This window comes from Aplysia californica, unplaced genomic scaffold (assembly GCF_000002075.1).
Source record: "Aplysia californica isolate F4 #8 unplaced genomic scaffold, AplCal3.0 scaffold00385, whole genome shotgun sequence".
NCBI classification, from domain to species: Eukaryota; Metazoa; Mollusca; class Gastropoda; order Aplysiida; family Aplysiidae; genus Aplysia; species Aplysia californica.
The window spans coordinates 324398-336833 of NW_004797655.1; the positions used below are offsets into that span (position 1 = coordinate 324398).

Below are 12436 nucleotides of genomic sequence, written 5' to 3' on the forward strand. Positions count from 1 at the left end.
TTTAATTTATGAGGTTTACGTCTATGGGTGAATTTGACTGCGACAATGTTTCAAAATTAGGGAGGGAAGCAGTGATTATTTGATTATATAGACGCTTTGCCTCTGAGTGACGACAATGGCAATATAATCACACCCACGGCTCTCACAACGTTCACCACTTCCTTCATTACCGCCACCATTTCCAACACAACCACCAAACATCACCACAACACCACCAACCACAACAACGACAGAAAAAACTGCAAAACAAGGGACAGGTGGGTAGCACTTCAGTGAAAAAAAGTTTCATGCACAGATACAAACATTTTGGTTAAGTTTTATTAAAAGATTTATGGCACTTGCAACATAATAAGGTAATATAGAAGCCCACGATTATTATTGGTGTTACTAGATAGTAACAATGTAACATACAAAGGAAAAAGGTGGAGAGATATGGATGGCAGACGTCACACAAGAAAGTATAAGCAAACCACACCAGAGCACCCGCCAACCACCCACCAGAAAAAAATGTAAGAAAACAACATAAATATACGGTAACAGGTCTTTGATAGAAGATTACAAGATGTACATTCACAAAAATGTGACAACATAAAAGATAACCCGGCGAGGATAAAAGATCACTAGTATGTACAAACATTTTTTTAAAAATAGAAATGTTTTTTTCAGAAAGACACTTAGGCAGGGTTATTCAAGAAATCCTGTAAAAATGTCTCAGCAATAATAGAAAAAATTTTTTTTGTTTAAATACTGGTAATTTTTGACAAATAATTTCAGATGAAACATTATTTCCACATAGAAAGAATTGTAAAATGTGAAATTGTTTGAGTAGCTTTATAGCTTCTATCTACACAGTTTAAGCTAGAGCAGAAGCGGAGCCTTCGGGGGTAAACGTCTATCTCCGAAAAGACCAAGCCAAAAAGGACATTCTTTGTGTAAAGTGCCTTTATCTAATTTTACGCCCCCATTGACTCATTTTAGGGGGCTCTCGTGGCCTAGAGGTTAAGGTGTTCGCCTCTCATTCAAAGGTCCCAGGTTCGAATCCGGATAAGGACAGAAAAATTTTCTTCTCCAAAATTGTCTCCTTTTCCCTTCTTTCCTTCTCTCTTGCAATATTCTGTCGTCTGCTTTCGTCTCCACTTTCTCCCCCACCCCCTCACTTCCTTTGCCCGCTCCACTGGACTTCTGACTCTTTCTGCAGCCTTTCTATTGCTACTCCTTGGCTCCTTTTTACTGCTGTCTTTCAGCCACACCACTGATCTTTTGGTAAGAAAGATCTACACCTAGCATTCTCGGATAAGGGCAAAAAATCTCAGAGGTCCCGTGTGCTAGCTATTCACGTTAAAGATCTCTTAGTGGTTCAAAATCATAAGAGTTGGCTTCAGCTGCCACCATGGCTAAAATTCAAAATGTCCTTCCAATTGAAAAAGTTTGGTATGTCCCGCGCCCACATATGACCTTATGCAGTTGCGACCGTAAAACACGTACCAAAAAACCCCACATTTAGATTATTTAGGAAGCAGGATTGATAAAGTGATCAGAAAAAGTTTTCGAAAAAAATGAGCCCGTTCAATACCGGTATGCACTTTGACAAGTGTACTCAACGAATACAACAGGTTCGGAAAAAAAATCGAGAAACAAATCAGTACATCTCAAGGACACACCAGGATGCAAATTGTGTGGAATGATGAGCACTGTAGTGTAGCTTCAAAAACTTTTTTTTAAAAAGCCTTAGGGATTTTAATTTCATAATTCAAGAAGTTAAAAAAAAAAGATAGAAATGCTCGAAAGATATAGGCACGCGTTCTTCTGAAACCTATTATTGTCGCCAAAGTTGATCTCGTGCGTGGAATGACTTGTATCTACAAATGAGATAAACATAGTCTCAAAATTAGCCATAGAACAAGAAGTAAGACAAACAAAAACACTTGATGCCATCAAAAGACATCTTAATCATGTTCTGCTGTCGTTCATTTTATTATAGTTGTTCTGTGCCTGCGTCTGAATGACAATAGTCCGCACGCGCGCGCGCGCGTGTGTGTGTGTATGTATATATATGTGTGTGTGTGTGTGTGTGTGTGTGTGTGTGTGTGTGTGTGTGTGTGTGTGTGTGTGTGTGTGTGTGTGTGTGTGTTCATAAATATATATTGCATGAGAAGAAAGGAAGTAGTAAGTAAGATTTTGAAAATGGGTATTCCAATGCAATGTAAAGCACATTGAGCTGCTTTTTTTTGGAAATGCGCTATATAAATGTTTTATATTATTGTGATTATGATTATGATTATGTTCATGATTATGATGATGATTATTATTATTATTTTGGGGTTTTTTGGTGTTTTTTTAAAGTACCTGCATATCTATTTTCCTCTCAAACCCACAGCTGTAGATCCACGTAAAGGTTCACTTGACATAAAATATCGAAGAGATGAGTTGCATCATTGAATGCAGTAGATATAGGTGGTAGTAAATCATTTCGGCAATAGTTTTCATTGTGCTCAGATAAGTTTTATTTTGCAGCAAGAAGTATGGAAAAAATACAAATTACAGAAATGAGCTCTGAAACCGAAACAAACATTTCAGCAAATTAATTTTCTCAGAAACAGCAAAACCAAGACCACAACTATGTATGCCTGCGACCTATGCAGGGACCAAGTAGACGATCCTGTGGGAAGATGGAGAGAAAAAACTGCGTCAACAAACAAGACCTTTAAATCACCCCCCCCCCCCTCTCAAAAAAGATAGGCCTCAAAAGTTACCCTTTTGTATACCGAAGGTTATTCCTACTTTGTACGCAGTCAGTTAGGTCACCCATGATTTTAGCATCACAAACTTCCCTAAAACTCCTCGTCTGTTTGACCTGTTTGCGACAAACTGAGAAGAAACGAATGATCCAAGTAACCGAGAGATGTTACGAGTATGAGCCAGCTGAACTACAGTGTCGTATACTAAAAGAGTATACTCCCTTTCCCATCAACTCCTCACTCACCCCCACCACACCACCATTACCCTCGCCACTCCTAATATAGGGGATTCCGTATTTGCTTTTAAAAAATCAAGTTGAGTTGTGATCCTGAAAGAGTGAGCAATGTCTGGTATGGCGTCTTTTTTAATCGAATGATTTTCGTGTAATACTAATAGACTTCTAACTCATGCTTTAGTGTCAGCTGTAAAAAAAAGAAGATAAATTGGGTTATAATACTATTGTAATGTTTCGTATTAACAATCCCAATCGACTTAAGTATTGTAGCACACTTACCAAGCGAGGCTTCTGCGCACTTCTGGTCGTTCTGAAATGGAGTATTGAGGTCACAATTCATTGTTGGTTCTTAAAAGTTAAGATAAGAATCTTGAGCGTGTATCTACATAGCATACTACTAGCTGGGCCCCCTTTCGATGAAAGGAATGATCTGTGCATTAACATCAACTGCAGATCATTGGTCTACTATATTTACACTCTCCTGGAATAGAGCAATAAATCTTGAGAGAAAAGTGACACATGTGTTTCCAAGTTGCCAAACATAAATAGATGCTTAGATTGATTCTCTATTCCGCTTTCGTGGTTGTACAGAAGCGTGTTGTTCCCAGTAGCAAGAAAAAGAATTTAACTAAAGAGTCAAGAAAAAGAGATGATGAGCATCAAACGAAAGGATCACCGTCGAATTTAGCACCAAGTAAAAAAAGAAAACATGAGGTTAGATCTACATCTAGATTCTAGATCTATACCTGTCGCACACTTAAAATAGTGCTCAGTATTGCACGACAATGCGCGATAGTATCGAACGGAAATACGACTTTGAAAAAAATAAACCTGGCAGGTTTTCTAAAATTACAGAGACAGAAGCGTCGGCCTACAAAAGCGAGCGGCAAAATAAAAAAAAATTAGCCTTTTGCAGCAAAACTGAAAAAAGGGCGTCATGATCAGGAGAATATTTTAAAGAATCTTTTTTCGAAAACCGCATGTCGATCGATGCTGCCATTAAAAAGCCTTTTGAACAGCAAAATTCGGCCACCACAAATTGATAATAGATGAGACTTTGCTTTTTACACACTTCGCTGCGAAGAGTGCGCACCATGGGCGCCGAAATGAAGGGAAAACACCAGTCTCGCAGCAGTCGAGTGCGCACCCAATAATCATTCTCTCCTTAGGCTACCCTTCGTTTCACTCATGGACAAATTATTTCACCTTGCATATTTACATTGCACTCAGATCTAAAATCAGAGTGATGCACTCCTTGATCATTTCAATCTCCCTGCGTGCTTATGAGACATGGAACCTCACAGCACAGTTAGGAGAAAAAAACTAGCTACAGGAATGAGATGCTTTTAAAGACTGTTGGAAATCTCCAAAAGAGATCGAGTTGCAAATGAGGAAGAGAGGGACAAGATTAGGCATACAGTTGGGCCCTATGAAGATCCTATCACCACTGACGAAAGGCAAATTGATAGGGTATGAACACACCAAGATCATCAGGACATCAAAGATGATCCTACAAGGCATTTTACAAGTAGGGAGAAGGAAAGGCAGACAGAAAAAGAGATGGGAATTCAATTTAACAGAATGAACAGGTTTAAAGTTGGGTGAAGCGCCCTTCGACAGGCTGAAAATAATAGAGAGGGTGGAGAAAAGTGGTTGCCCGAACATCATTGGTGCCCAAACAGTCACCTAAGACTAAGGGATGATTTAAGTAATTAAAAAGTAAACCGTTCATTTGTTTTCCAAATGGACTTCAATCGGGTATTTTGGTCTTCCTGCTGAGATGTTGTATCCCTCTCAGTCTGGTTTGGCCCTGACAGGCAGAGGCAGGGTTAAAAACCGCTGCCTATTTAATTTAAATTAAATTTGAAGGGATGGGGGAGGCGTTAAAACACCGATTTTTACACTTTCATTCATGCTGAGATGCTTCCATCAAAATTGCACGTACAAGACAAGGTCTTCTAAAAAAAAGAGATTTAAAAAGGGCCACAACATCTATGCCTTTGTCTAAAAATATTTTTAAAAACAGCTCAATTTCTTTACCTAAGAATAGACAACAACACAAGCCGTCATTACTTTTCCTAAAATCTTCACTATAAACCAGTCGGAAAATTTCAGAGAAACTGTGTGTAACCAAAAAAACCCAAGTTCATATATTATCTAATTAGCAGTGAAGAAATTATGAAAACACCCCCCAACCCCTATTTCTACGTACGGGATAGTACTGTAAGTTGTCACCACAATCCTTGATGACGCAGGTCTCCACAGCGGTACAGTTCACGTATAGTCTGCTCTTGGCTGCCACTGGGAAGTTCCTGAGTCCCAGAAGCCAATTCTCGGAGCTACACACTCTGCACACGGTGTCATTGTCCATGGAGGCCGGCACGACACAGTCCTGTTTTGAGGTTGATAAATAAAGGTTTTAGTCTCTTTGGCGACGCATCATCAGCAACGCTTGCAGACGAAAAGTTTTGAGGGCATTTTCAAAAAAGAGCATGACGTCGTATTTTCATGCAGAATTTTGACTATTCTGTTTTCATTTTCCGAAACTTAAGAAGATCAGTAACAACATGCTTATTATGAACTAAGAAAATTAGTGTTTGTGATTTGTGCATGCTGATTCGAAATGTGCCAAAACATTTACTTAGAGCTGCAGCCGGTGGGACAGATGTGTCCCCTTAAGGGAATTGGCCTACGTCACACAAGCGTACTCATTAAATTATCACATTAGATACTTCCATTAAACAATATACATTTTAAATGTAGCTTTTTAAGAAAAATGTTTAGTGTCGTTAAACAGAGTTTCCACAACAAAACATTACAGGTTGTACATATACACTTTTTCATGAATTTAGTATTACCTGTGGGGTCGGTAGCCGTGAGGTTAGGCTACCGACCTGTAATCAAGAGATTACAAGTTCAGGGGTTTAAGCGTCAGCTCTGTCCGACGTTGTGTCCTTGGGAAAGACACTTTACACGAATGTCCTATTTGGCTTAGTCATTTCGGAGACGGGCATTAACCTTGAAGATCTCGCCTCTTCAAAAACCTTAAAGTATTACAAGGTGCGTTAAAATAAAACGTTGATCCATGCAATTTCACAAACATTACCTGCTGTGAGGACAGGTAAGCAAAGCCGTTCGGGCAGGTGACTACATAAGCCTCGGTCTTGGATACACAGTACACGTACTTGGTGGTTGTGTTTGGGTGAGGCTGGTAGCCAACGAGACCCTCTACACAGGCTCGTGTGGCGCTGCTCGATGAAGGTGCTGGGAAGATATTATGTGTAGTATTGTGGTCAAATCAGGCGCTCATAAAAATAATTAAATGAAAAAGCATCTTCTTTCCGGCAGTTGGGAATTTTTATCGATTCTTCAAACTTGTTAAAGGAGATGGGATGGTTGGGGGGGGGGGGGGGGGCTCAACACCTTTGATATCCATTTAAAAACACATTTCTGTTGGATTTCATTTGAAAAACGTTGTTCAGAAGCACCATAAAATGTAAATTTGTAGATTCTAAGGACACTCAGGCTTTGGAAGTCACCAAACTTTGGCAGCCATTTTGTCACCAATTTTGCTTCAGACGTCAATTAGTGATTCCAACCTCCTTCGATCGCAAATATCTCTACTTCAATTTAAGATAGAGATAGGTATTTCATCAAAAGCAAGACAAGTAAATACGTTTAAAGATTATACCGAACCTCCATATCCTCAAAAATGGACAATTGACTAGCGTCTGATCCCAGCGTGTTGTGCGTCTTCAAGAAAAGTATATCACTGTAAACGAAAAACTTACCAATGACTTTTTGATAGTCTCCACTTTTCACATAGTCAATATCAGTACACTTCCGTGTGTGGCCGTCTGTGATGCACACAGTTGAAGCAGCTGCTTGAACAAACAATGTATTTGTAGTATGATTATTATTTTTTTAAATACCGCATCTTATTTGTCTCCAAAAAAATATCTGCGGTAGAGTAAACACACTCACACACAGAAACACACACACAGAAACACACACACACACACACACACACACACACACACACACACACACACACACACACACACTCACACACACACTCACACACATACTCACATACACAAGCACACACACACACACACACACACACACACACACACACACACACACACACAGTTGAAGAAAACAACAATAGTTGCCTTAGAACTAACAACACCAACAACGACGCTGCATGCAAGCAATAGGACACTACAATAACACCAACGGCAGCAGTAACCAGAACAATAACGTGGACAGAGTTTGAAAGAACAAAATTAAATGAAGATCACAAAGAAAAAACAAGGAACGTCCCTTTTTGTGGGGCACTTCGAAAACAACTAAAATGAAATGCTTGACAGCCCACCCTTTTCCATAGTGTAGCTTATGTTCCAGGAATGGTATTGGGTACTCATTAAAGGTTATAGTCCTTAAATGATGACACTTAAATGGGTCAGAAGAGGTGTGCAAACACTTTCCAACCCACGTCACGACCTAATTAATTTTTTTAAGCAACTCTTGTTCTTCCCTTGCATGTTCAATTGCAAATTCAAACTCTTCAAGTGTGTCATTGTATATTTTAAGAAAATATTCTAATCTGATTTTCTAACAGTTCCACAAGTAGCAAAGAAAAAAACCCAAATCGATGTCGGGGGCCTAATCAGTTCGCCAGAGACGCAAGTTACCTGTCTTCCTCATGGCGTTTGAGTCCACGGCCTTGACAATAAAGGTGCTGCTGCAGTGGTCTTCATGTGTCACATTTGCAGAGAAACTCAGGTAGAGAGTTTGGTCCGATTTGTCCAGGTAGATGACCAAAGGCTTCTCGGCACGGGCAATGCTGGAATACACATCTGTCGTCACTATCAAACTTAATATGTCCCTGTCTGCAGTAGGCGTCTTCTTTTTTTTCTTTTTTTTCTTTCTTCTTCTTCTTCTTCTTCTTCTTCTTCTTCTTCTTCTTCTTCTTCTTCTTCTCTACACTTTTCATTATTAAGCTTACATCTACCGAAATCTCTAATGCCCATCATCATCATTATCATAATCATCATCATCTTCATAATCATAATGATGTGACCCTACTGACAAGAGATGGAGACACAATGCAAAGTGTGTTGAATCGGCTCGATAAGCTTATCACCTGGGCCAGGATGAAGTTTAAAGCTAAAAAGTCTAGAAGCCTGACTATTAACAAAGGAAAACAGAAGCAACTGAAGTTCACAATTGCAGGGGAGCAAATGCCCACAGTAAAAGAACAACCCGTGAAAAGTTTGGGTCGGTGGTACTCAGGAACTCTGTCTGATAGGAGTCAAGGCGTGGAAATCATGAAGCAGGCTGAAAATGGGCTGAAAGCAATTGACCAGACAAAGCTTCCAGGAAAGCACAAGATATGGTGTCTACAGTTTGCCCTCTACCCTCGATTGGCGTGGCCACTGACAATGTATGAAGTTGCTTTGTCAAGAGTTGGGATGATCGAAAGAAAGTGTAACAGCTACATCAGGAAGTGGCTGGGGCTACCCCGTACCATTAACACGTCATCCCTGTACAGACATAGAGGTGCGCTTCAACTACCTCTCACGTCAATTGTGGAGATCTACAAAGCAGGCAAGATTAGAACCGTTTTGATGTTGAGAGAATCAAGGGATAAGGAGATCAGTGGAAAACCTCCAGATGTCAAAACAGCCAGAAAGTGGAAGGCAGAAGTTGCAGCTAACGAGATCATCTCTGCATTGGAGCATGGGGACATTGTCGGTCCAGCGCAACCTAACAGATTAGGGCTAGGTAATGGCGACTTTAGACCTTTCAGGAAAATGTCTCAGCGAGACAGAAGAAAAGCTGCAACAAGACATATGCAAAAGATGGAGGCAGAGAGGCGAGAAATTCATCTCATCCAGTGTAGCCAGCAAGGACAAATGACCAGATGGGAAGAGCATGTTGTGGAAAGAAAAGTCGGGTGGAGTGACATCTGGAAGTGGAATACATCAAGGCTGAGCTTTCTTCTCCGGTCTACGTATGATGTTCTGCCTTCACCGGTGAACCTTGTCAGATGGAAGGTACAGGAGGACAACAAGTGTAGATGCGGTAAGCTAGGAACCATGAAGCATATTTTGTCAAACTGCAACCTAGCTCTTAACAGATACACCTGGAGACACAACGAGGTGTTGAAAGTGCTCACGAAAATGGCGACACAACAGGTGGAAGAAGGAAAATATGCCCCCAAGATACAGAAGCATGGACCCACCAAGATTGCGTTCGTTCCGCAAGGAAGCAAGGTTGCCAAAAGAAAGAAAACGAACGAAGCCATGAAAGACCAGAGCGGAGGCACATGGGAAGTAGCTGCTGACTTAAAAGGCTTTGAGAGATTCTTCCCCATTCCAACTACGAAAAAGCCAGACATTGTGTTATGGGAGGAAAAAGACAAAGAGGTACACTTGGTAGAGCTCACGGTGCCCCACGAGGACAATATCTATGCCGCTCATGAGCGGAAAGAAAACCGTTACGAGGCACTCGTCGAACAATGTGAGGAGGCAGGATGGAAGGCAACCCATTTTCCGGTAGAGGTAGGATGCAGAGGTTTTGTAGCAACAAGCGCCCGTAAGTGGATGAGAGTGACAGGACTTACTGCAAAGAAAAGCAACGAACTCACAAACTCCCTTCAGGAGACAGCAGAGAAAGCCAGTCATTGGATCTGGTTGAAGCGAGAGGACTCAAGCTGGAATGAATCCTAAAGTTGGCAGCAGAGGAAAACAGTCGAACTAACATGGAGACCCCACATCGGTGAGGGGGCTCGGTGCGTCAGAAAAGCTGTAGAGAGGAAGAGCCCGAAACAGCGACGCATTCTCTCCTGATGATCTCCATGCTAGAGTCCGGGATACGGAGCGTTCGACGGTGAGCAGTGCATACGGCTGTTTAGACTACGTCATCATCATCATCATCATTATCATCACCATCACCATCCTCATCACCATCATCTGTGATGTAGCAGTCAAGCGAATAAATGTCGCTTGCAGAGAACGTGAGTTCAATTCCTGTGTGGCGGACGGTTTTGTATCCTTTTAAGCCTGGCTTGGCCCTGACCAGCAGGGTCGAAGCAGCCTCTTAAACCATTGAAGGTTGTGTGAAAATAATTTCAAAAACAATTGCTATTACAATGTTACAAAACTCTTAATCCATTTAGCTAGGTACTATTAAAGGGATTCATAAATTCATATTTTTCGTAAGAGTTTTACGTCTATTGCAATACAAATACATCGTAATATAAGAGACGAAAATTAGAGGTCTTATTAGAGAATAACTTACAAAGAAAAGAAGTAGAAACATTAACGAGCGATAGATGTTTCATAGGTGAGAAGGAGCTTAAACCAAACCAGAGTACCCACCAACCACCCACTCATAAGCTCTGGACTCTACTTCGCATAGCACTCCTACCTGGAAAAGTCACCAAAAGCAGAATTTGGTTCTGTGATCTTAAAAGAGCCAAAGATGTTCAGGTTTCCAAGTTCAGGACGTGCCTGTGGAAACGCAACAAAAGATACATGAAAAACGGGAAATGGTTTAAAGCCCTTATCAAAACTAATATGTTATTTAAGAGGTCGGATCCCCGAGTTTAACGAACATTCCCGAAAGGGCCGAGCCAAATAGGAATTTTGTGTAAAGTGTCTTTCCCAATCACACTATGTCGGGCCGTGCTGAAGCTCGTACCCCCGATCCAGTAATCTTACAGCTACGTGTATGGTCACCTAACCACTAGGCAAAGTAAGTATATATCTCAAAGACAAAGTCCAGTAACAATCTTCTTAAATTTGCACCATCAATCAGATAAGTGTATCTTAGCCAAATATCTGAAAATCAAGATTGTAAAAATATCAATTTGTGTCACGACACGATAGAATCAGGGAATCGTCAATTTTTGATACTGGGAGCAGATTCTGATATTGGTATTAGATCAAAGCTTGATTATTTACCTTGCTTTTAACATTAATGGAAAAAAAAACGTGTCTCGGATAGAAGTTGATTAAAGGAGATGGGAGGTCGCCTGGTGTCATTGTTTTCTAGTCACTCGCATTGTCGGACCTAACTATTTAAAAAAAGCAAAAAAACCGGTGGCGTCCATAGTCTAGTGGTGTAGGTCTGCTGGAGTAACAGATTGTAAAGCGTAGAGAGCTAGCTGTTGAGGGGAATTTGCGGTACACAAAATATGTTAGGCATTATTATTATTATTAAGATAATCCCTAGAATTCCTTAGTAGATTGTGTAGTGCGAAAAGATCGCCAAGACTGTTTTAAGAAAGCATTAGATTTACAATAACTATTTTTGTGTGTTTACCTTGAAACCCCAGAGAGACTTGTTTGTATCTTCACACGTTTGTTATTTCTATTTTTTCAATAGATTGTACGTTGTAAACAGATAGTCAACAATGTTTTAGAATTACAAAGATTACTCTTTGTGTTTGTTTACTTTGATCCTCGAAGAGGCTTATTTTAGTTGGAAACCTTTAACTGAAATGATTTAGGGGGGGGGGGCAGCTACACCTGAAGGATATCACACATATTAGAGTACCAAATTTTACCATATTTCACACATATAACAAGTATAGTAAGGAGTCTTAAAATCCGAAATCAAATTTGAGAAATAAAATATCGTTTCCCTGGATACAGTGGCCATATTGGATTTTGTTGACATGCCTTACGTAATGAATACCGCACTTATCGGTCTTTGAACTTGTTTGCTTTTTTGCATACATGTTAACAAACAATATATCTAACAATTCCTCCGTTCAGTTTTTCTTTAACGTATTAGAAAATGTTTTATGACATTTTTCCTGAGGTAGTATTGAAGTTTGCAAAAAATCCGTGAACAGCCACACTCCAGACACCACCAACACAAATTAATTCCATATTTTAAAAATTCAACCCACAAAGTTTTAGTATTGCCTCTTTGCTTTATTCTGTAAAAAGTTTCATGAAGATTGGATTTTTAAAATGGTGGAGTTATTCCAAAAAGTATTGAGAAACATAAGGTTTTGAGAAAACAGCCGATAAAGAAAACAAAATATTAACTTTATGAGGAAATGGTGGTGACAAACAAGCCCGGTAGGGGGAACAAATAAGGATTATTAGTGGTTCTTACGCGATGAACTAGTTTTAGGAGAGGCTGAGGTAGCTAAAAATGCTTACAACTCAAATTCCATAACTTTGACCCGAATCTGGACTTTTTTATGTGAAAACAAAATGGAATGTTGAGATCCTAAGGGCTGAAACTCACCACGATTGTTGTCTCGCTTATTACGTCAAACATCACAGTCTTTTCTCTTGTGCACTTGTATTTGTTCTCAGTGTTGAAGTTTTGGAAAATATTCGCTGCAATAAACGATGTAATGTTGCACTATCAACAGGTTTTTTGTGTGTTTTTTTTTTTAATCAACAGTTATGTTTTACAGCATCAGAGATGGCG

General features: G+C 40.0%; 1 protein-coding gene across 1 annotated transcript in view; it reads right to left on the reverse strand.

The window, feature by feature from the left end:
- Positions 1–2480: 2480 nt before the first annotated feature.
- The window catches only part of LOC101861750, a gene marked incomplete in the record, with an annotated part of 23608 nt that continues 13652 nt past the window's right edge, over positions 2481–12436 (reverse strand). The window contains 8 exon segments of the mRNA XM_005103660.3: positions 2481–2659; positions 3254–3284; positions 5187–5366; positions 6081–6238; positions 6766–6855; positions 7672–7823; positions 10412–10494; positions 12248–12342. Of these exon segments, the coding sequence (XP_005103717.2) occupies positions 2574–2659; positions 3254–3284; positions 5187–5366; positions 6081–6238; positions 6766–6855; positions 7672–7823; positions 10412–10494; positions 12248–12342 (875 nt within the window).